Raw genomic sequence first — 27165 nt, forward strand, 5'->3', positions numbered from 1 at the left:
AAGTAATAGTGAGTAATAACTATAATAATTCATCGCAACTATAACCATAAAGAAAGAAAATCACCCGACGATCATAATTCACGAGAAGGAGAACGTTTATTTCCGACTGGGAATTGTGGTCGAGAGCACATTTATTTATCATTATCGATTACAACACACACACTTCTATTGTCATCATAAGTCATAGTACATAAGTACATAACATTATATTATTTATATTATTATATTATACGATATGTAATCGAAATCTTGAAGAAGTCTCGAGCCATGTATAATAATATTGTGATGACTTATTAGTTATTGACTAATGAGTCTGAGAGCACAATAATCGTAAACACAGGCGTTAGGCACTTATACCTATTATAACGTATAATACGTCTTATACTACTGAAACGTTCAGTGGCATAATGAAGAGAGGGTAAGTTTATATATGTACAATGTACACCTGTAATAGATACTTAAATATATTAAAATTGTGCTTTTAGCTGATTTTGAAAATAGATGCCTCATATATAGGTATAGTGAAATAGCATGGATACATAAAATACTGGCTTAAAATTTAAACCGATTAAATGAAATATTAAATATAGTAATATTTTAACAGATCAAATGTTGTACTCGATTGCTGTATAAATTAGTAAACTATAATGATAAAATTATAAAAAAAATAATAAATAACACCAGTGATCCAGCTAAATTACGCTATACCTACCTATATACCTACAACTAGTACGACTAATTATTATAATATTATGTAATTATTAGGTTTAAACCTTATAGCTCAAAAACACATACAATATACAAATATGCATGCATATTGCAGAAAAATTGTTTTGTCCAAGAAATTACGAAATATGCAATAAAAAGAAATGTATGTCTGATTTAGATATTGAAATAGTGTAATGTTGCATTTATTTGTTTTATAATTTTTTTCTTTTTGTTTAATTATATCATTTATATCACTTCTATTCATATAAATTTTATTCGAACCTTTAATACAGAAAAATCATAAGTCAATATTAAATACACAGAAATGATAGAAATTTAAGATTGTCATCAGTCGCGAGAAGAGCTGTAGACCCTATACGGCTATACCTAACCCTAATGCATAGAAAACACATAAATACATAATGCTGGAAAAATATTAGACATTTTAATTTTTAAATTACATTTTTGTGACCAATCTCTTTTTTGACCAAATAGTTTTTAAAAAATTACTAAAAAGCTAAATAATGTATTCATATTTCAGAATTTCCTATGACTAATTATTACCTATAGAACCAGCGGTAATGTTTCTGATGCAGTAGTTTGGCGAGTCGTCTATATAGACGAGATCGCTTGCCGTCGGTAGACTGAACCTAGGATCCCTGATCTGCAACCGTCCTCGCCTGGTAACCCTTACCTCGATGGCGCCTTCGTATTTTTCTTTTAAATGTTCGCCTGTAACAAAGTGCACCGTTATCGTCACGTCTATAATATTATATAACACAATATACATGCATACGTAAATATGTAAACAGATCAATTATTTTAACAATTACATAGACTGATTATTTTTAAAAAGCATTCTACGCATGTATCCACCCCACGAGATTTGTGACTCACTACTTCGTTTATATACAGTAAACGTTGTTCAATCTTTGTAAATAAAAAAAAACTAATCATCGTTCTAGAATATTCGATTTTTTGTGTGTCAACATTTTAGAAAAGTATCATACTTTTGGTTGTAAAATGGATACTTCCCAAATGGCTAAATCATAAATATATATAGCCATATAGGTAGGAGGTTACAATTATATTTAAAATCAAAACTGTTTATAGTGAGTTCACCAAAATTAATTCAAAAAGGGGAACAAAATAAGGATAATATAGACGTTACATAAAATGTTAAAAAAAGTTAAATACTTCCCAAAAATTATCGATAAGTAGATATAAATACACAAAAATGTCGCGTTACGGAACCGGATGTAAGAGTCATATAATTCACATATTAATGCATTGCGGTGTTACACATTTTCACTCATTTGGTAACAAACTTTAAATCACGCTGGTAGTAGCCAGTGGTACATGTAAAGGGGACCTATACTACAACTGATGAGTGTACGGTATACTCTTAGTTGCTGTACCACAACGAAAGAACAACAGCGACAAATAATGTCTCGCGGACACGTGATACAAGTCAAAAACATTGGTTCATCCAGCAATTTTTTTTTATTTTTTATTTTTTTTTTTCTATTATTATTCGTCGACCGAGGTCGGTGCAGCGTGCGTTAAGGATCCAATAAGGCGCGGGCGAGAAACGTATAGGTACCTAATCGGATTAGAATATATAGCGACCGGGCGGCAGTGGTGTCACACGCCGTCTTATTTATGTACTAAAGTACTATATAATATAATACCTATTGCCTACCTATGTATACGATATACATACCTAGCTATATAATATAATGTGTGTAATATACTGGCGTCGGCGGCGGTCGGTATATTACTAGGTATAATAATATTATATGCTACGTACAATATTATATAATATACGAACACACACGAATACTATTATTGGTCCATAAAACGAAAAAGAAATATGTCCAATAGCCGGGTGTTAAAATAACGACTAAAACGTCCGTCCATAAAAAAAATTATATTATATAGGCGCCCGCCGCCGTACACAATCTGCGCGGACCGTTATTATATGATAATATTATTATATACATACATAATACCTATCAGCTATGTATATATAATGTATTAACTATATATGGTAGGTATGCTGGTATGTATAATATAAGCACCAATACTGAATACGTACATGATATATTACATGTACCTACTGTATATAGGTGCAAATTGGTTTACCTAATATACCAGCAATAAGGATATAATATGCGGTATGAAGATGACAGACGAAAATTATTTTTAAAACCCATTATATTGTCGTAAACTCGTATAGGTGCGATAATATCACTGCATATTGATGATATATAGTGCATAGGCCATCCTTTATACAGTGTATTATTATACAAATAGAGGTACAATTTTCATCTCAAAATTTTGACCTTGGAATGCCTGCAGGGTATTGCATCTCACATTGATATACGGGGCGATATGCATATACGGTGAACGCGAACTGAATACGTCGAGACAGCCCATCGTTTTGTATTGCGCTTATTTCATTCATGCTCTACCTAAGTCTTAATGTTATATGTTTAAAGGCAAGTCCCTCTACTCTATCAACTTTTGATTAAGAAATGACAACCAGCGCTTTGGTACCTATACGGCTACAGCACGCATAGGTTCCTATACCAATATGATTGTATTCATGTGTTTGTGTATAATAGTTCAGATATCGAAAGAAATAATGAATAGGTAGATTTTATTGTTTTTATTAAATAGCACTTAAAGTTTAGATGAGACTATATAAAAGTAATCCGGTGAACCACCGAGTCCAGAAAATGTCCACTCATCCAAACCACCTATATTGGATAATTTGATACTTGTCACATCAACATTATTAAAAACTAATATGTGTTTTCGTTGTTATTTGAAAAAAAAATACTGTTATGGTGGGTTCGTCGCAACAAACATAAGAGTGAAAAAAGTACTTAGGTCAATATAAAATGCTAGAAAAGCGTATATCATACATTTTCCGAGAAGAATATTTCTAATATACTGATAGGAATTTATAGGTACTTATAGAAATAATCAGCGTTTGATGTTGAAAGAATCACATCGAATATAATATAATACGCATGTTCTATATGTATGGTATATTGTGTAGGCAAATATCTAAGCTAAATTACTAAGAATAAAAGGGCAACGACTCGCGTGAACCCCATTATAATGATACATATAGGTACACATATCTATGTGTAATGTGTATAGTGTATACCTAATATGATACATCGTGTACGCGATATATCTATAATAGTAGTGTAGTAGTAGTATATAATAATAATATGACGTTATATATTATATTATCCCGATGGCGGCGACACAAGAGTTTGTTCGCCACTTGGACGTAATCGTCATCATTATAACACCTCTTTCACTCTCTCACTCTATCTATATTTTACTACATCTATAGAGGTACCTCATATTATATATACATACATAGGTACTACACTTCAGACCTACGTCGACGACACAGCTCATACATCATTCACTGTTTGTATATACGCGTGTATATATATACAATATACATATACAGGGTGGTTCACCAAGCATACCCACCCCCTTTTTTTACAATTCAGTTATTCAAAATCAGTGTTTTGGAATTTTATAAGACTCTCGAGATAATTTATTTTACTTAAAGAGTGTCTAGTGAAGATAAAAATTTCTGTTTTTCAAATGACAACCAATGAATACAGTAAATTATTTATTGGATAATTTCTCTGAAAATGTTGACGTATCAAAACAAAAATTCGAACGAGTAGGTTTTTAGTTAATGAACTTTGTACACAAAGTGGATCCAGAATAATGAGTTTGGAAGATCTATAGTAATTTGAATTAATTTTTAAATATTTATAATATTTATATAAAAATTATAAAAATATAATTTATAAAAACAGAAACTTGTATTGCCACACAACACTCTTTAAGTAGTAGGTACATTCAATTTCAAGAATTTGAAAATGTGGTCTTTAAAAAACCATTATTTAAAATTTTCAAAAATCAATATTTGAATAAATTCATTATTAAATTATAAAATAGGGGTGAGCATGTTTGGTGAATCACCCTATATAAAATACTATTACGTATTTATATATGTATGAGTATCACCTCACGCCATTCGCTCGACCATTGTATATACTAAGTTCGTCTGTCTCATATTAAGTATTGTATTATAGTGTTATATATTGTCTCTGCTTCGAGCGACACTTGTTTGGTGTGCGCTCGTTAACCCTCGCACCCTAAGTGTCCTCCTCAAATGCAAGTCCAGACGTAAATATTGTTCTCGTAAATGGAGCTCAAACATCCACATATTAATTATTGAGACAAACGATATACTAGAGAGGGATTAAAATACGAAAAAAAAAATATTCATTTATATAATAAATAATAATAATAATCATAATAATAATAATATTTTAATTTGTAATTTCTAATAACTAATGTGTGTTAGTGATGGCGGTGAAAACTCTTAAAGAGTATTAAGGGCCAAATGAAGAAAAAGAATTCGAGTTATAAGTTCCTCATCCCTTCCTCCACTACTACAATTTTTTCTGTGTACGTGCCCCATAGTGACGGCCAAATGTAATACAATGGCTTGATTGTAGTTTTTTAATTTTTACTAGATAATAAAATAAAAAACACTATTTTTGGCACAGAAAATAATTTCCTGTCTAAAATATTGTATCGATTCCTATATTCTGAACGTGTACGACATTAAATATTTCACCACACAGTTGGGTATAGCGAAGATAATGTAGTATATTCAAATCTCAAGATATTTTTCTCTAATATAACCAATTTAAAAATCACAATTTATTTTATTTTTTCGGCTTTACGCGTTTATTTGCGTGATATTACGACGACTCCAAAATTAATTTATGTCCTTAGACGTTTTTTAATTTCAATTATTCCATATTAATTATTATAGTGGCTATTATAGATGTAGATTTACAAAATATGTTTTTTAACAGTATAATAGAATTACTTTTTTTTTTACTTAGGTACCTACTTGATTGCATCTGCTTTATAGTGTTATAACTTATAATACTAACTAACTAATATTAACGATATATTAGCAAAAATTAGATTCAACTTTAACTAATAAAAAACTTTTTTTCGAATGTGATAACTGATGAAATCATAGTTTTTGATACTAATATCCTAATAATCAACATCTGTATCCTGTGACATGGAGCAGATTGAAGTGAAACGAGGGACCCAAATGTCTATAAACTTTGTTTTAATATCAATTTAATTTCTATAATTTTCCCTATTATAAGGAACCATTTTTTCTAAAATCCAATTGCCTTAATTTTGTCTTGATGGTATTTAAATTCGCTGAAGTAGTAGTAAATTTATATACACAAAGGTATCTCACAAACTGTTGATTCACAACTCTTCTCGTATAAACAGTAAATACCCATTAAATACCTACCATTAAATACTTATAAGTTATAATTATCTTATAAACTACTCTTTTAATATTCGATTTTTATGTACAAAAATTCTCAGAAAAATATTCTCTTTTAAAATAAGTAATTGAAAATGAGTATGTTTTCGTTCAACAAAGCAAAACCCTAATAATCAATATCACAATTACAATAAAAAATGTAAAAGATATATTTTCAAAAACGTTTATGCTTTTCGAAATAATGAGTGTTTACTGTTCAAAAAAATCACTCATTGTTCACAATTTAATAGAATACCTACTGAATAAGTCGATAGCTTTTATGTTGCACGCATAATTTTATACGTATAGTCACAAATAGGCTTAAACTTTTGTAGGAGCCTAGATTATTTTAATGAAAACGGGGAAATGTTTTTTTTTAATGGTACCTACATATTTTTATGTCATGTAACCGATAAGTTATTTAGGGAACTTAGGCCTCTCTAACACCCTATTAATTACATCTTTGATTTTTGAGTGCAGAACACTATGCTTGGAATTTTTATCACAATCATTATAATCTGCATTATGGCTTATTAGGGTGGCGGTCACCGTGTATTTTTTCATGACACCTGTACTCAGTGGTATTCAAATATTCATTAAAAATGTGATAAATAGGTATAATTAAAATTATTGATCAAATGATTAGAGGAAGACTAAAAATTGATTTATTTTTGTCTTACTTCTTCAAAATGACTTCAGGTTAAGACACATTTTGTATAAATAATAGGTACAGAAGGCGTGAGAACGTTTGAAATTTATTTAATTTTTCAGATCACCTAGATGAAATTATTGTGTTTAATTTAGAGGGACGGAAAAACATCTTTTTAAAATAATAATAATAATTTAAAGTACAGTATGCTTTAAATTTATATTTAAAATATTATATATTGAGTTTTCAGATATGCAAATCGTAAAAAATGAATATATTTTTATTGTTGTAAGAATTTTTCTAATTTTACTTTCATTAAATAAAGATTTTAATTACAATTATGTCACATTCAAATATATACTATATCAGTACCAACTATATAATATACATATAGTATAATATATTAAACTCTATATGATCCAATCAATTAAAAACATTTCTAAGTTTAATTTAATGCATAAAAATAAACAAGGCAAAACTATGATTATTTCCCAATTTAAAAAATTGGAATAGTCCTAATTCTAAACCGTTTAGTATACGATTTCAGTATATTATAATATACCTACATTAAATATTCAAATATGCATCTAACCTAAGTTACAACTTACTATGTACCTACATATTATACACTTCTACTTCAAATATTTTTAATACGAAAAACACCCGCGAGAAATGCATTTTTTTAATTAGACAGAGATAGATTACAGAAAATGAACTTTTTTCTCAGCTATTATTAACAGAGCATAGATTTTAAAGCAAGTGTAAAGAACCTCGCGGACACCCACGTCGTTTTTCGGTTCAAACCAGTCGACTTTATGTAAACAATTTCGTTCTAAAACTTTACACACTCATATAAAATACACTAAAAAGTAATTTTAAAATGATGTGTAGTATACATTATACACATTAAAATATTATACTCTTATTGTTACAAGTGTTTGAGTAAACGCTGTTTACAACCGTGAAACCGCATATAGTTGGATATAGCTGTTACTATTATTAAAATGCAAACAATTTAAAACTTACGAAAATCACGTCTTCTTCGCCCTAGAGCTACTCCTAACATCACACATATTATTCGTCAATACTATTATATATTCATATTGTGCATGTATTCATATATTCATTATCGTACCAGAAATCCAGTTTTGTCTTATATAATAATGATAGCGGTCGGTGCCTATACTACCTATACTCGTACAATTATCCAATAGGTACCTACTACCTATACCCACCTACAATATTTATCGTATTGAATAGCCCGCCTTTAAAACCTATAGCTAAAAATCAAATTAATACAAACAACACATTATTCATTTCCAATTTATACAATTGTCAGGTTTATTATTAAGATAGGTAGGTAGGTATCTACTTACCAACTTTTTTAAATCTTGAAATATTACTTTTTCACAGAGACTCTCTTGTAATAAATTATTTTGTTAAAAAAATATTAAATAAAATTAAAAACAACAATATACTCGTATATATATATATATACATTAATTTTGTCGCACTTATAGCAGTACACTGCAGTTAATGTGATGCAATGATGTGTAATGTAGCCATGTAGGTACTAATAATTACGTGTTTAATATAGATTAAAATATTAATTGATAATTCATACACATCTTAACACTAATACAATTTTAAATAATTTTGGCTTTTATATTTTTATGACGTATCTATCTATTATTACTTCATTATATATGTGTCTATTATATTCCCTCATTCATATTGTCCAGTATTGATTATTTTAATATATATATTATGATATGTTCGTGTTCAGTAGTCAAAACGCATATAGACACACGACATTTTACAGCTCGGGGCAAACAATAATAATATAACTTCGTGATATACGATGCAATCCATTGCTTCTTATAATATCGCTTCAGGTGATATTATATTCGTCGATATAATAAGGCTATATATATACATAGATGTACGTATATACGATATACCTATAATACACACGCGTTACGTTATGTCTATGAAATAAATCCTACTTACGAGAGTACATTAAAATTGTATTTGGACGAAACTCGTGTAAAATACACAAACATGCGTCGAAGACAGTTTATATACATCTTAAAACGTACATATATAATACCATACATATTATTATAATACACATTAATAGTAAATTCGGCGGTGGTATAACTGAAATTCCATGTTTACAATAATGCGAGGTATTATATATATATATATATATATATACACCGTATTATACATGTTCGAGTTGTTTATATACATATATCGTGAACTTTGAATAAGACAAATATTCACGACCGGCTTTTATGTATCATCAGTTACACCGTATATTATATATGGGTTATGTATAACCAAACGCGCTCGCCGCTTTTCGGACGATCAAAGGCGATGTTGCGAAACTAGAAACTACCGCCGCCATCATCGCGGCGGTTTGTGTAATAAATTAAATTAAAAAGAGTAATAAAAAATAAAAGTAAAAAACCAGACCAGCGCGGCAGCGTGTATAGATAGATATATATTACCATCGTGTATCGATTTGGGATACCAAAGTGATATTGTATATACGAACGGATCTATGCAGCAGGTGTGGAATGTAGTAACCTATGTATATTTAATAATAATAATATATACTTGAATAGCTAGCTGGGCCGCCTCGGTATAAAACTATATAGGTACTGACCAGCGACCACGTTGTACGCAAGACGCACGAGCGTCTGCGGAGCCCGTTTAATAGGTACAAATTGTCTTCGACAGCTACCGCGTTCCAATGTGTAGGTATATAATATAATAATATAAATTCTAAAAACCCGTGAAAAGTGTCTTTGTGTGTATAAGTAGACGATCATGATCGGAACAACAATGTTCGCGTACCGTCTAGTCGGTCGCGATTTATGTATATAGGTATACGTATAATGCCCGTATGCATATATATATATATATAATATTTTATATTCACGTAATCACGTGTATATACTGCAAATATATTATTAATACCACAAGTGTATTGTATATACACTTAAATAAATTGATAATTCTCAGTGATGTTTGTATATAGTTTCTGCTTCCGAAGACTAAACCTACTATTTTATACACCTGTACAATACTGTTACATTGTATGCGTTTAAAGTTATATAGTACGAAGATGCTTCCAATCGTATACACTATACTATAAATAAAAGTCGATCGACACTGCGGCTGCTGTCCGACTCGATTGCTATCTATAATATCTATCGTCCTCGACATATCTAGTCGTTTCTAAAAGATTTTTTGCTTGTATGTAGTGTAACATATATAGAATATTTTGGTAACTACACGCCATATTCAGGGATACCTACCACCGTTTCAAATACTTAAGACTTGTAAACTTTAGAAATTTTAATTAGGTACTAGGTCACTATTTTAATTTTTAATATTTTATTAATTATAACATATGTTTCATATGAATACATGGGGTATCTATTTGATTACTTCGAAAGTATACTTAATGCAAGCATATTTATAAGGAACATTTAACAATCGGCCCCAAACCACACCATATAAAATTAAATTTACATATTTCATCCACGTTTAGTCTAAAGTCATGGACAGCGGAAGGCGGACATCAGGCTATAGCTTATTGAGCTATAAGCTAACAGAAAACTGTATAAATAATCATGCAAAGGCGTGAGTTTGGTTAGAAAATTAAAAATTTACTTTGAATCAGTCGTCAACAAAAAGTATATATATACCTAATAAATAATAATATATTCTTAATCTCAGCGGTCACCGGTATAGGCGGTAATAGTTGTTATTAGTTGTTTTATGCCCATATATACGCGTTTAAAGGACGAGTGTACACACACACGCATATATTATAATATTATGCATAATATAAAACCCGCAGTTTTTTATGTAACAAAAGCACAGTGATTACGCATATTGAATCGACTAAACAATTGTTTCTTCCGGACACTTCGACACCCTTATCCAGTCCTACGTCATTATGTTTGTTCGTTTTTGATCCCGTCACAAAGCACTGTATGTAGGTATGTACATATATAATGTATACGTGAAAGAGGAAATGCCCGTGGCGAAATTTCACGAACTGTAACGGACTGTTGCATACAATTATACGGTTGATATTAAAAAAAAAAACACAAAACAACAACACTATATAGGCAGTTGAACTATGCAGTTATAGGTACCTACCTATTGTGTTCGTATATACGATGCATACAATATTTATGCATTTGAATTCGTAAAACTGTATCGAATGATTATTATAGGATGTCGAGGAGTCACTCGGGAACAATATCGATTGAGAATCAAGGATTTAGGTCGAATGGTTTCTTTTAATACCGTAATACATATAATACCAATATATCGTTGATGTGTGGACGTTCCTCTTAAGATATAATATTATAGACTGCATAATAGAGTGGTCCTAAACGCCCATTTAACAACAATTTATCTGATCTATGGAACTATGTAAGACATTCGTATAAATTATTAAACGTAAATACTTAAGTTGTATATGATTTCAACTTTCGAACAACAATATAATGCGTCAATATCATACGCACGTTAAGTGCCCAATAACAATAACAATAAATAAAACTCAACACACTATACATCAGACTAGGGTATAAATGTGTATAATGTTCACTTGAAATTGTATTCTTTTTATCAATTATATTATAATATACGATTAACCGTGTCGATGAAAAACTGTAATCATTGTATGAATGCAGTGTTATTTACGCGGTACACGCATATTTTTATTATTTTTTTTTTATAAGATCCCGTAACCATTTTTCTTTAAATTATCGAAGTGAATAAAAACAATAAAACAACAATTATAATATATTCTCTTTCTCGATAATGTACGTTAATTTGTTTTTCTTGTTTTAGTTTCGATACAATAGGTATTATAATCGTATAGTACCCAATACAGTAATACCACAAACTCCAATCTTGCCGGCGTCCGTGCATACTGAATAGTCAACGTCATATACATAATACGAATTATACCCCACTGGTATATGCGTGTAATGAGTATACACAATATTATTAACTATACATATCATTCGGGTAATTAAAGGAGGTTCTTGGAAGAACTCCAGGTGGATTATAACACCCCCGAGTTCTAAAATATTAAAAAATATTTCTGGATGTTTTATTTTATTATTATTGTATCGATTATATATTATAAATTAAACAGTGGTAATATCACTATAAAAATCTATAATTTAATAATTATTATTTGAATACAATTTTAATTGCGTATAACGAATATAATATATCTACGATCTACCTATACAAGTACATTATAATATAATATTAAAAATTATACTTTATAAAGAAAAAATATTACAATGTTTTTATTAGCTATATAATATTCTCTAAATGATTTCTATAAATGAGTGTACGTATATTACTATTCTAGCAAGTAGCAATGTATGTGTGTGTGCGCAATCATTTTTCGCCCCGTTACATTTTTTATTATAATATAATATAATACATTATCCAATTTTTTTTTTATTATATTTATTTTACATCATTAAGATCAATTAGGTAGTTCTGTTCTATTGAAAATCGTAAATCGCCTACCCCAACTTTAAGAAAGCAGCTATATCCTTCAGAAATGAATATATAAGTACATTAATTATACAATGATAATTATTTATTCATTATAATTAATAACAAATAGTCACAAATAGCACAATAAAAATAATGATGTAGTAATCCGCAGGGTCATTCCAATTAAAATTATCAAAAAGCAACTAGTTTAAAAAGTCATTAATTCTAATGAGCAAAAATTTCATCTCGATTTCAATGTATTTGAAAAAAAATAAAGGTTTAATCGCTAAACCAATCTAAACTAATTAAATCAATTCATCAAATTATAAATCTTCTAGAATTAAGAATTTAAAAATATTTATATGCCGAAATATCATAATGGTGTATTTATGTACAAAAAAACATCACGGAAACAATTACCAGTAATCATTTTAAAAACATCTACTATCTTAATCAAATCAAAAATTTAAAAATACCTATTTCAATTTTTGTAAAACATTATAAAATTAAAACCAAATTTTCTTGACTTTTTGTAAAACTTCTTTGGATGTAAAATTAAATCTGCCTACATCAGACACATTTAGGACTAATAAAAAATTCATAAAAAAAAACCTACAGAACCCTCCTCTACAGTACCACAGGCTAATGACTACAGTTGTCGAAGCCTCAATCCTCCCCCCCCCGCCACAAAAAAAAATGTGGATTTCTATACTTACCAAAGTATACCAACTAAAAACTAGGAAACCTTACTACATTTTAATTCATAATTTACATCCTACAAAACAGATATAGATTTCATAATGAGGAACTAGGCCAAAATAGATTTTTGACAAGAAACATTATCTTTTGTCTTACATAACCAAACAAAAACCCTACTTCCGCTTGCCACTATAAGTTTTTTACATGTAACTTTCATTAAATAATAATATAAGAACTAACCCTGTGTATGATAGCGAATATGATTATGGATTATAGTCGTAAAAAATCGTGAACAATCAGCAAAATGATGTCAAATATTGAAAAAAAAATAAACCAAAACCCTACGAAAAAATAAATAAAACATTTTTGAAAGTGCTGTATTCTTTTGTGGCTTCCACCGGACAATATTAAATTATTCTTAAAAAACAAAAAAAAAACAATTTAGACCTAATATTCATGCTTACCTAATATGCCTGAACTTGGAGGGTCAGAACTTAATAGTTGTATAATTTTAACACCCCTAACATCTCTAGATGCATCAATGATAACATATTATTATAATAGTTTTTTGGGTAAAATTCAAAATGTATAAAATTATTATCGTTTTGCCGCCGCGAAATGCTCATTACAAATACGCATTTCTCACGTGGCGCGTTCGACAGTAATAATTTAACACGTGCCGAACCCGTTCTGATAAAAATCACATTAGAGGGACTCCGGACTAGTATAAATACCGCCCCATCAAATAATTTCCGGTGTCGTCAGTTATACATTCACATAACATACAATACACATCTTATAAATTATTATTAAATACACAATACTATGTAAGGCACGTCGGCTGTACCGGTTATTTGCACGATACTCGGATTCACTTTCGACATTGCGCGTGATATATAATATTATAATATTATTAAAATGTATTATATATTTATATTTACAATATTTACGATACTACGTATAATACGCGTCTCGGTCACAAATTATTTCGTTGCGAACGGCCTCCACGCATCTCCCGCCTAAGTTGGGTTAGATATGACTCACTATATAATATTATACGTCGTCGAGACTAATGGAACATCGGAAATCGCTGATAGGTACCACGTCCGATGCTATATTTGTATCTCCGCCGCCTGCAGCAGCAGCAGTCGATTCGGCATTCGGCGGGTCGCGCGTAATAATTCTCGTAGCTCGTGAATAATAATAATAATAAAAATAATAAAACCACTCCAATGCCGTCCAAGGACGGAAGACCTTTAAATCAAAACGTCACATAAATATACGGATTTACATGTTAAGAGGAGAAAAAACGGCAAACTATACGCCTGGTGTCTCGCGGCAGTGGGGAGCACTGAGATGAGTCTCTTGGAATGTCGTACCTACGCACAATACTGGTGATTAATTGTCTACTTGGCGACCTAATGGATTTTATTAATTGCCGCCTCTCCACCCGCCATCGTACCACTCTACAAGACACGCGCCCACCACACGCTGGCTGCCGCCGATATATTTGTTCCCACCATAATAATAATATTATTATACTAATTAGTATTAGCCAATACACTTAAGAATAATATATTATACTTTCCCATATTATAATAATATATACATATATATATATGATATACAACTATAATATATAATACTATTGTCGTATATTATACCATATTATATTATAAAGTGGCGATGATAGTGGTGGAGATGCTGGTGGAGTTGGTGTTAAACAGGTTCCCGAAACACAACACTATAAAAATATTAAAGGATATATTATATCCTATATAGGCGTAGGTACTCTATCCGTATCACTTTATACATTTAAATATTAAGTATATTAAAGGTATACATGAAGATAAGTACTCGTATGTAACCTATATGTATATTACACTATGTATTATTATACTTAATTAAACAGAAATAACACATAAAAAACAGTTCAAATTCCATTATTGTTGGAAGTCATGCGTGTGGCCGAGAACGGATGCGTATAATTATTTTATATATTAGGCATCAATATATCATCAGTCATCATGTTGATCCTTTTACCTTTATAATAATAATAATAATTGTGATCTGCAGTCTGAACCAAATGACGACGTTTTGTGTTCCCGTTTTATTATTACCTACTACTGTTACTACTACCACTACTGCACTACTGCTACTGCTACTACTACTACTACTACTAATAATAATAATAGGTATAATGCATGATACTACAACTATGAGCTATATAGTAAACATGGGACCCGTTTCTGTCGATAAAATCGGCGTTGTCGTCGACCAAATTCCTAATTTCCGCCATGTAATAATTTGTGGTTTTTATTTAAGGCATAATTAGTGTATAACAAATTATATAATATAAACTCATCCGGCCAACAGCTGGACAGGTACTCACCCAATTCGCGAATAGATGGTAATTGCTGCCAACACGTAATCAAACTACATGAACCGGAAACGCCGTGGCATTTGCACGTAACTCTGGACTTCTTGAGCACAGCCTACACAACAAAGTTTACGTAACAAACATTAATAACAAACAAAAATAAGCACCTGGAAATAAACATTGATAACACGAATCTTCTGGACTAAAGCATATTTGCTATTCAATTTTAGTATTTTGCGAAATCTGTTTTCATTTTTGTCCATTAATATTTAGTATTCACAACGTTTGCGTTATTATTTTAATTTTGAATGCTAAAATACAATTATTTACGAGACTAAATAAATGATAAGTTGTTTACTATCAGTATTCAATTAAATCGTCTACATTGCTATAATATTCAATTATATTTTAATTATAATAAAAAAAAATATCTTGATTGATCCAAAAATGTTAGTTTATACAAAATATAGTGTATTATTTAACTTAGAATCAAACAGGATGTATTTAATAAGTGGTAGTAATCAAATATATGCACTTAAATGACGTCAAAATGTATATTATGAAAATTATGTAGGTACATAATTTCACTATAATCACTACAACGTTAAACATTCGATGAAATATCATTTAACTATATAATATGTACGCACAATAACAAATTATCTTATATGCATGCTTGTCAAATTGTCTTCGATAGAATAAATTAAATAAATTAATAGAAAAAAAAACCCCAATGACAATTAAGCATCGATACATCATCCTTTTTTTAAATTGTTGAGCTAAGATTATTAAAATGTACAAACAAGAAATATCATTCTAATAAAAAACGCGAAAAAGCGAATTACTTTTTGTTTGATAGACATACAAATTATATTCTATGGTATACACATGTCATATACCTATACATAGCTGTGCAATTAAGCGAATATAATTATCTGAAAACCCATTCATAGATACACTACGGGACAGCTCCAACATCGCGTGTTTTATATAATATTAAATTATATTTTCGAATAAATTTATAAATAATTACGTTTTGTATGTATAATATACAAACTAAAATTATTTATCAAAAAAAAAAATTAACTAGCATAGTTTGATTATAATATGTGCTCAGTCTCAGTGACATGAAAACCTAACCCGTTTTTAAGTTTTGATTACAAATATTTTATATATTATATGTTATGTTATTTTACTCGAATCCACTTCGAGCATGACCTCATCCGTACGTATATACAAGCCAATGACCACAGATTTCGTCCATAAACACTAAACACGTATGGAAAGTACCGATATTAAAAAGACAAATTGGTTAAAAATGATTAGACATAATATGCACCGCACGCGTAATAATAGCTTGCCGTGCTATCCAGCTACCGCGGGATCTTTTTGAAAATTACCGCATGGCATGTATATTTAGTGTGGTAGCAATTTTACGGGGCCCTACCCACTACACATATGACTGTATACTTAGGAAATAATAAATCATTATAATATGCAATAATATAGATAGGTACGCGAGCGATATTCCTGCCCACTTCGTTTAATGATAGTATACATATATATGCAATGTATTACTAATTATATTACAAAATTAGCTTTTCTCACCCGTCTGCCAGCCTCATTGTTGTGCAGGTTCATTAAATTTCGACCTTGTTCAGGAGAGCCCTTTTTCGACCGTTTCTCCTTTTCTTTAACGTCCAAAAACACTTTAGTGAACCTAAATACAACAAATAACAAATATTATTAACAAACATAATTTTATATTTTATATTACTATAATATTGAACTTGATACACTAGCGTTCAAATCACTAAGTATCCATTAGTATCCTGTTTCTCATTTTTTATTTTAAACTGATATCCATGCATAACTGTATTAATACACTAATAATACGACGTAATAATATACATTTTAATTACGTGTGTATGTAATATTTTCTGAAATATATTCTATTATATTTTTCTATCTTCAAGTTAAACATATCCATCTTTAATATTTGAAATCAATAGCAATTCACAATTTTTTTCTATAAAAATCAAATTATTTTTTTTTCTTTATCCAATAATTTCAAGTCCGGTTTAACATTTCAATGTCATAAATAATTATTTAATATTTTGAAATATATTATTTATAAATATCTTAACATTTTTTAAACTCAGCAGTATTTCATGGTTAAAAATTATATATAATGTATATATCTAACATTTTCAAATTTGTAAGTTAAATGGTTAAACTCTAATGTATCTTGGTTTACTTGTATTTAAATCACTTATGAGTTATGGATTTAGTTACATATTTCATAAAATAGTATAATAAGTAAAAGTAAAATAACTAATCAAAACTGCAGTCAATAATTACACGAAAAAAATAAAAATAAACTAACGCATAATATATTATGTTTCTAAATACCAGAGATAGTTAACGTACAAATTATTTGTAATTTAATGATACTAGAATTTCCCCCAACGTTGTGAATTGTTGGGCTGTAATTTGTATTCTATCGTAGGAATTGTATATAAAGAAAAAAATCTATCGAGAATACCAGATTACATATGTATATGTGTGTGTGTGTGAGTAAGTATACGTCGTACACATAATATATTATAAACGGTTAATAAATATTGTTAATCGTTTTCACGCAGCACTCATAAGTAGTATTCTCATTGAACGTTATAGATACGAAATTATGGATGACGATAGTCGATAATTAATCGGTACGAACCCAAATATTTTATATATGGCTATAATAATTATTAAGTACAAGTTCCTAGTCCCGTCTATGTAACACTTGACCAAGCTATGGCTATAATAATATATGACTTATTGACAACTATAATTTCGATTTAGAATTTATATTAGGTATGTTCATAATATTACATATACGTAGTTCTCTATTCCAACGCAGCCTGTACTCCCAACGTCCCAACTTCATAATTACCGTGTTTATATTAGGTTAAAAAAATTTAAAAATTATCGTGGCATTTTGTACCTACCTATAATATATATAGACTAATTTTACAAAATAAATGGATTGTACCTACTTATAATATGTTTCTGTTTTTTTTTTATGCTTATTATTATTACTCGAAATAGTTGAGATAATATGTTAACGTCCATCTATACCACGCGGTTAATCGTTGTGGGGTAAGTAAGAGCTGATTAGTATAATATTATTATATATAAATATATTATTCCGGAAGCTAATCAAGCCGATACGTCAGCTTTTCACCTGTAGTACGTACAAAATAACTGAAGCAGGAGGTCGCGGTAAGTCCGCTACGTCGCGCGTCGCAACGCCAACAATGCAGGTATATATTATTATATTATATTAAAAATTACCGAAATAAAAATCACCTACACGCATGTATATAATATAATGCCAATGGGTGTAAATGCCGTGGCCGCGATGGGACCTGTCCGTTTAATTGGTTTTAGACAACCCGCCCGAAAATTATATTGTAATTACGAGGGTTACCGCCGCCACTACCAGTTATCCTATAAGTACTATACATTAGCCGGTGTCCCCATTAAGAAGCAATAGATCGGTCGTGCGTATAATATTATAGGTACGCGGTGAAAACAATGGCCTCTCGCAGTCACGGTACACACCGTAGGAATTTTAATATTATGTGTGCTCCGAGAGAACCTATATTTATTTTAACAGCTTCCAGACCGCTATAAATCCATGACTCAATAATAATAATAATAATAACAACATTATATTATATCATATTGTAAGTATTAAACTATAAACTATACGATGTGGTGGGTATATATAGGTACATATATGCATATCACAAAGCGGTAACAATAATAATCTTTATGTATAATATTAATTATTAATATATATGTTGGTACAATTGGCTATCGGCCGTAGTTCTCGTATACGTATATGATTTATGTATATATATATATATATATATATATGAATACTGAACACATATAAAGACCGCTCAAATGTGGTGATTTGAGCGGGAAGCGAGCATTGCGATTGTATATGTCCGGCTGCTATGACTGTGACAGTATATAGACTATTAGAATTTGTTCATAAGGGTGCATATTATTGTATATTATAACAATAATTTCCTATTTCAAAGCAGATCTTTTTTTTGTTAAGAATTTCAATGTATAAAAAAACTCTGCTACAAAATATGAAGTTAAAAGTGTATGATATTGATATAATCTTTACTATCATTCAAAAAAGTAAAAAAAAGTTTAAAAATGATAACAATAAAAATAGTAAAAATGTCATATTTTTAGATTATTTGTTTTTAGAATGAATTACTTATAAGGATTCTTGTATACAATTTACAAGCCTTAAACATTGACCATTTTATAAATGTTAATGTAATTTTTACAACAACGATAATTTCAAGTAGGTGTCCATAGGATTGCTCGTTTTTGAATCACAACAAAATAAGAAAATCGATTTTTTAGAAAACTAGCCGTGAATATAAAAATTCCCAATATTTTCTATTAGTTTTCACGATTATTTTATAAAGTATTAGGAATTTTAAATTGTTACCTCCGAATTTGCTATCAAAAACTACCAAGTCGATAATAAATACCTACTAAACGTGTACACATACAAAAAAAAATATTGTTTAGTCGATACATTTATTATTCCGCTCAAAATCTAAAAACATTAGTAAAAAGTTAATCCATTTTTATACTATTTTAATAACAAATTTTTTGCATATTTATAATATAAGTATGATAAATAGTATTACAATAAAATATAGGAAATTATGAACAATAATAAGAGTACTCCTCCTATGTTAGGTTACTATATTATAAATGTCTGTTATATGTATAAGTAAATAATAAACTTGTTCAAACATAATTTATTGTAATACCTATACAAGAAGCATAATTGAGACCATATATAGAAGATATTATAATATAATATATATTTTTACATTTTTATACTTTAAACATTTTTTTATGATTTAATTAATCAAAACCGCTCAAAGGCATATGAACTTATACACAAGACCCATATTTAATAATATTTTACTTAGTCTAAATTTGATATACAATTTTATTACATCATATTTTATAATATTATATTACTTAATTATTATTTAGATTGTTGGTATACTTACGTATACATTATACATTATTGAAATTTGAGATTTTTACGTAATTCATTTAATTCAGGCTTTTAAAAGAAAGAAATAGGCCAGTAACTTTAAACAACGAAAAAAAAAAACACTAAAGGGAATGCCCCGATATTCATATATTTCATCTGCCCTCAAACAAATAAAAATAAATACTATATATAGTGAGTTGGAACTACATATTTATTTATACCTATATAAACTTCCATTATAATATTTTATATAATCATTTTGTGTTAAAATACAATCGCATCTTCATATTATATTGTACTTAAGTCAGCTAGCCAAAAACACCACCAGTAAGTACCATTGGCTGATATTAATGATATATTTGTAGCGCCTGTATTTTTTACTACTTAGTTTGTAAATGCATTATTTATTGTTTCGTAATATACATATAATAAAATATAATAAGTATTACATTCGAATAAATAATGTACAATTGATAAGAACAAGCTGCAGATTAATCATTAAAAATGTTTTTTCTATTTTTAATAAATTTTTTATTGCACTTCCACCGAAAACTCAAACCAGTTCCACGTGATGGGCAAAAAATATTCTTACGCGTTGCGTAAAGTAGTTTTTTGGCTATCTGTTTGGAAATATTTACCTGGTTAGCGGTTATTTATATTTTCAGAAACGGGAACAGTGAAAAAAACACAACTATAAAGTGTTTCTTACCTACGTTGAAAAATGTTTTTTTACGACCTCCTGTCTGCGTTATCGCTTTACACATTTTCGTGGACAACAATTTTTCGGTTAATCGAACGAATTCTTTTTTTGTCTTTTTTACAAACATAACAAAATAAATGTATAATAAGTAAGTAGGAAGGTAGGTGTTATAACTTCTGAATATATACATACGTGCTTTACATTATAATAAAAGTAATAAATTACAAGGCATTGACATTTTACATCATTATTTACTTTTAATTTGTTAATGCTTACCTACACAATTTTAAATTTTTTAGGTAATATAATAAATTATATGAACAATATCGTTTCACAACATTAGAAATTTTAATTATTTATTTATTATTTTTAAGTAATATTTTGTACATAATATCATGCTTTAGTAATATAAAATATAATTAGTGATGCGAATAAATACGTAATACTAGCGTCTACTAGTCATATTTATTAATTTACTATCATACTATTCATATCTAAGGATTATTGAGTTTTATCATACGTACATTGCAAATTGAATACATTTATTCAGTGTTCTAAATTATTTGAGTAAAAGTATTCAAATACTTTTTTTCTTATGGAATACTTTTTTAAGTAAGCACTTACTTTTTATGGTATTTTTAAGTTAGGTTTAATGTTTATAATTTTAAATTATAATAGACAAGTGAGAACTCAACAGTTGATAATTATTATATTTTGAGCTTAATAGCATAATATCTATTTGGAAAATATCAAAGGTAAAATCATTTTTCAATCATTACATAAATTCGATAAGAATCATACATTTTCTAAAATATAAGAAATTCCACGTCACTGAACATTTCATATAACTATATAAGGAAATAAGAAATAACAATGACATAACTAACTCTATACATATACATATTATATATACGAGAACGGGAGTTTACAACTGTCATCTCATGGTGGTCTAAGAGCTTAGAATTGTAATGACTTTCATATAAGCTGACAATCTGTCATTTAAAAATGTGCCTGATTGATCTGATTGATTGCATTGTTTTTATTTTCCGTTTTAGTCAATATTTACTGTATACAATTCAGTCGAAGCCAATTGATTTATGTAATACATAGTTTATAATATATATATATAAAGATATTTTTCATAATATTATATAAATTGGGTTTAACAAAAACGAACTAAAGCAATTTTGCTGATATTATAGTTATTAGTTAAAATAATTTTTCTTGTTTATCATGATATTATACATAATTGTTATTAATGTTAAGGAACAAAAGTTAAATTAAATCTAAGTAAACGATCTATCAATGTTGTAAAGACGTGTTTTAATTGTTAAGGGTTTAATCGTCATAATCTCAAGCATATTTTAATAATTTCTACTCAACTCCAGCGTAACCACTAAGCTAGTTATAATTAATATTTAATACAATTATTTAAAATCGCATACAATTTGCGGTCATTGAAACAATTTTTATGTACACGTTTTGTAAGATATATTTTAAATAAAAAAATTTGTTTAAACATTAATTTAATTAATTATACCAGTCTAACAGTTTTGAAATTTTAAAACTGTGTTGTACATGTTAATTAAAATAAGGGTATTTATTTTTACATCTATAATGAAAAACTATTTTGAAAGATTTCAAAAACACACTTACTTGTATCCGTATTCCATGTTATCTCCACAACCGCCCCAAACCCAATCTCTTCTCAAATCCTTTGGTCTTCCCGATCTCGAGCAACTGCACGTGTTTAAACGACCGTCTCTGCAGGCACGGGCCATAGCGTGCGCAACGCCGGCTGCTTTGATCGCTTGTACGAATGCTGCCTCGCGGCTGCCTGTAACCGACATAAACACAAAATATTGAACCCATACGGTTTAAACGCGTTAAATCAAAAATACACACTACGAAATGCAAATCAAAATAATACATTCATACTATTTAGATAATATAAACATAATGGTTTATAGTTCACCATCAGCTACAACTGCAGTCTGATATGTCGAAAAAATATCGCTAGTAAATTATCGCGTGACCAAAATATCGCAACTAAAATATTGCGGGCCCAATAATATATCGCATGGAATAAATATCACCAGTTTAAAATATAACAGAAATTAAACTAAAATATATCTATAACATAATATATAAAACTTAAATACACAATTTTATATTTTCAAAAAATATAATATTGATAATCTTCCATAATCTTCGAACTTTCGATTTGAATAATCTCTAACTATTTTTTTTACTCTTTTAGACAAACTGACTATCTTGCTCTTTTTATTTAATTTCAGTTAGGTTTAATTGACGTCTCAAAATTAATATATTGAAGGACGATGATCATAAAATAAATGAGCAAATCCATTGTTAAATGATTCACATATAGGTATGATTTTTTATCCTATGCTCAACTTTGTATTGTCTCGTATATATTCGATCAAGGTATTGCATTTATTAATCTACTAACATTCATTAATATTAATATTTTATTTTTATTACTTACATTAATTTTATTATATTCTACATATTTTTATCATTTTTATAATATAAATTTTTATCAATATATAATATTATAATTAAGTTTCTACCATATTTTATACTGGCGATATTTATTCCATGTGATATATTGGTTCCACAATATTTTAGTTGATAAAATATTATATCAACGATATTTTGTCGGTAATTCCAGCAATCTTTAGAAAATGAAACTGTTCATTAATCAGTATATAAAATAAATACATTCATAGGTACACTAATATATTTTATACAGTGTATACTGGTTTTATGTTTTAAGATACCTTTTGATACTTTGAATTTGATTGCTTATATTATATTTATGTATTCAACGATAATAAATAGGTTTTAAGTGCTTTTATTTAAAAACATATATTTATTATAGCACAACAATTACAATGAAAAAAGAGAACAAAAAAAACACGAAATTTAACGAACATTTTAAATTAGGAAACCAACCTTGGTGATAAAATATATTAGAGCTGAGATTTATTAATAATATATGTGTCATATTTGTCTAAATTTTAATAATGTTAAAATTGTACAGCATATATTACCCATAAACATATTAAAGTACATAGTAAAACGTCGATTACATTACATAGGTAGGTACTAGGTACAACAAAGCATTAAATAAAGTACAAACTATAAAATAAATCATTGACATGTCAATTATGCAGTTGATTAATTAAAACAAAAACTATATATGCCTAAATATTACATATACATTTTAATCAGTAAAATTTATATTTTTATATTTTATTTATTATTGATGATTAAAACAAAAAGTTGTTTAATATTCAAATCGCATATTTAATCAATTTTTCGATTCATACATTATTTAGGAGGTTGGCCCACACTACGTTTCAGAGATTATTTAATTATTTTTAATCGTAAATTTAAAATATAAAAATACTAAGGATCTAAGAGATATCAACCCAAAAACCCAAATAATATTATACGGATATACTGGGTAGTTCTGTATTAATTATTTCATGTTTGAAATAATTCTTTTTATAATTTTATACTCAGTATAATTTGAATACATTAAGATAGGTAATTATATGGATATTCTCGAAGTATTGATTGCATAATAAAATATGTATACGATAAACTAGTTGATTTTATAACTATCTCGTCATTTGAATTAATGCTTATTATGATTTAGTAGGAAGTTTTGACCTTATTTTTTTATCTCCAAAGCTCTTAGAGCACCTTCTTAGTCCCATACCAAACTACGCCTAATTTGTAAACTACAGAGGATCAAACCTAAAAAAATATTGGTTAAAATTAAGTGTTATACATAAAATTGTAATACTTTATTTTGATTCAACATTACACGGATAAACTCTATAGTTACACGTGATCGATAAATTGTCTATAATGCGTATAGTTTAGGTTTTAAAGATGTTTTAAACATTATTAAAGGAGAAGCAAAATTATATTATGAATGACTCAGATTCATACATCACTTAATTTTACTCAGTTTTGCTGTAAACAACGTTATTTGAAATTCTATAATATACCCCTTCGTGACGCTATTGTGAATAAACTACACTCACACTCTTTCTAGATTACGTGTCTGTGCATAAAATATGATTAATAAAAATAAGGACAGAACCCTTTTTGTGATCTTATTCGGTCAAAATGAATATGACTAAACTTGGGGGGGACATATTTTGTCCCCTGTAAAATGGACATCCCTTCTGGGATGAAATATCTGGCACTTTTTCCCCTATCAAAAAAGAAATATATTAAAAACTGTCACTCGAATATGAAATAAAAATATTTGCGTTTGCGTTAATACTTAATAATATAATAAAATATTTTTGGTACACTCAAAACTTGTTAATGAATATGAAGTTTCGATTTTTTTTTTTTAGGAAACTGAATAATAAGTTATTGTTTTAACGATTTCTTTGTCTTATAAACCGCATTATTTTTAAATTTATGTATTTACTTTATCTAAAAGAAATGGAAATTGAAATAAAAACTTTATCTAGAAATACTTAAGCCTAATTCCAAATATGCGTATGTACTGTAACGTCACCTTTTTTACTACCGTGAAATTTAATTTTATTTAACAAGGACAATAAAGTCTAATTTAACTATACTTATTAAACTTAATTGTTTTCTAATTTAATACTCAACTATTAATTCTAACTATTTAACTATTTACAAGACTGGCTTTTACTTCTCGTCCCTGATTTTCCCGTTCGAAAATCGACTAGAACTATTCTATACTCTCTCTGACTGTCGACTACTTGCGATTCTCTTTGGCTATCTCACACACAGAGTAGACCTGCCAATATGCCACATTTTTACACCTGAAATTTAGACCTCAGACGGAGTGATGAAGACGACAATGATAAATATTATCACACGAGTACAATGGTGTTATGTCATTTATTTGCTCTATTCCATTATAAGAAAGTTAACAATAATACAATTCCCACCAACTGCAGCCTCCTTAAATGCTACATCACCGGCTAAATTACTAATCATATTTCACGATTCTTATTTGTACTCAAACTGTTGCACAAATAATATTTATCAATTTATTTTGATTTTAAAAAATCCACGATTAATAGACTAGATCCTAGAAAACTCCTAACTGCCCCGCATAATTAAAAGGAATTCTAATCCTATCAAAAATAACAAACGCGTCAATAATGCCGAAAAGTTGTATAGGTTTGAGCCATTTTTAGTATTTGGGTATATACGCAACCCATTGCTTTAACTTTGAGTCTTGTAGGTAAATTTACCGCACAATTCATCAATATTATAGACACGGTGGCTCACATAATACATTAAAAAAGAATATTTTAGAAATTACATGTCCTCTGTTATATTATGTCGTATAATTAATTGGTACGTACTTGTTTGCAAATCGGGTCCGAGAAACGGCGCACCAACGTTCTCGGCGGTCATGGAACAGTTCCACCGTCGGTGCAAGAACTGCGCTCGGCATTCGGCGAGTCCCGCTTGTACGCCGTACCGGATAGAGGCCAAATGTTCCTCGTAGAGCAGACACAGCTTGGCCTGGCCCGCAGAAAGACCGGTCACGTTGTTGCACTTTGGCGGCGGATCCGTAGGCAACGCCGGAGGCAAAGGCGACGACGACGGTGATACGAGCAACGGGTCTCCCATCATGCTCATCGATCCACCGCCGCCGCCTACCATCGTCCCAATTTCACCTACGGAGACATCGACGCCCCCAACCCCTACACCGCCGCCAGACGGCTCCGGCGGCGTCCACGACACCTGTTGTGCGTACGACGGCGACTCTTTGAAGTGCCTACAATACACATAACATAAACAAGCGTTCGATTAGTATTGAATATAATATTCCGATGTTAAATCATTGTTGAATTATTGTTAAATAATGTGTTTACATACAATAAATGCATTACTATCAATTATTATCACAATATTATAATATATTTACGACATATTT

The 27165-nt window shown here is 29.1% G+C and overlaps 1 protein-coding gene across 1 annotated transcript in view; it reads right to left on the bottom strand.

The window, feature by feature from the left end:
- LOC132922840 (protein Wnt-5b-like) overlaps positions 1 to 27165 on the bottom strand; it is a 65046-nt gene that overhangs the window by 1282 nt on the left and 36599 nt on the right. Inside the window, exons 2-6 of the mRNA XM_060986562.1 lie at positions 26588 to 27006; positions 22848 to 23028; positions 17005 to 17116; positions 15409 to 15511; positions 1273 to 1440 (exon numbers count right to left, since the gene is read on the bottom strand). Coding sequence (XP_060842545.1) covers positions 1273 to 1440; positions 15409 to 15511; positions 17005 to 17116; positions 22848 to 23028; positions 26588 to 27006 — 983 coding nt within the window. The remainder of the gene's footprint in view (positions 1 to 1272; positions 1441 to 15408; positions 15512 to 17004; positions 17117 to 22847; positions 23029 to 26587; positions 27007 to 27165) is intronic.

The sequence above is a fragment of the Rhopalosiphum padi genome, chromosome 2 (genome assembly GCF_020882245.1).
Source record: "Rhopalosiphum padi isolate XX-2018 chromosome 2, ASM2088224v1, whole genome shotgun sequence".
NCBI classification, from domain to species: Eukaryota; Metazoa; Arthropoda; class Insecta; order Hemiptera; family Aphididae; genus Rhopalosiphum; species Rhopalosiphum padi.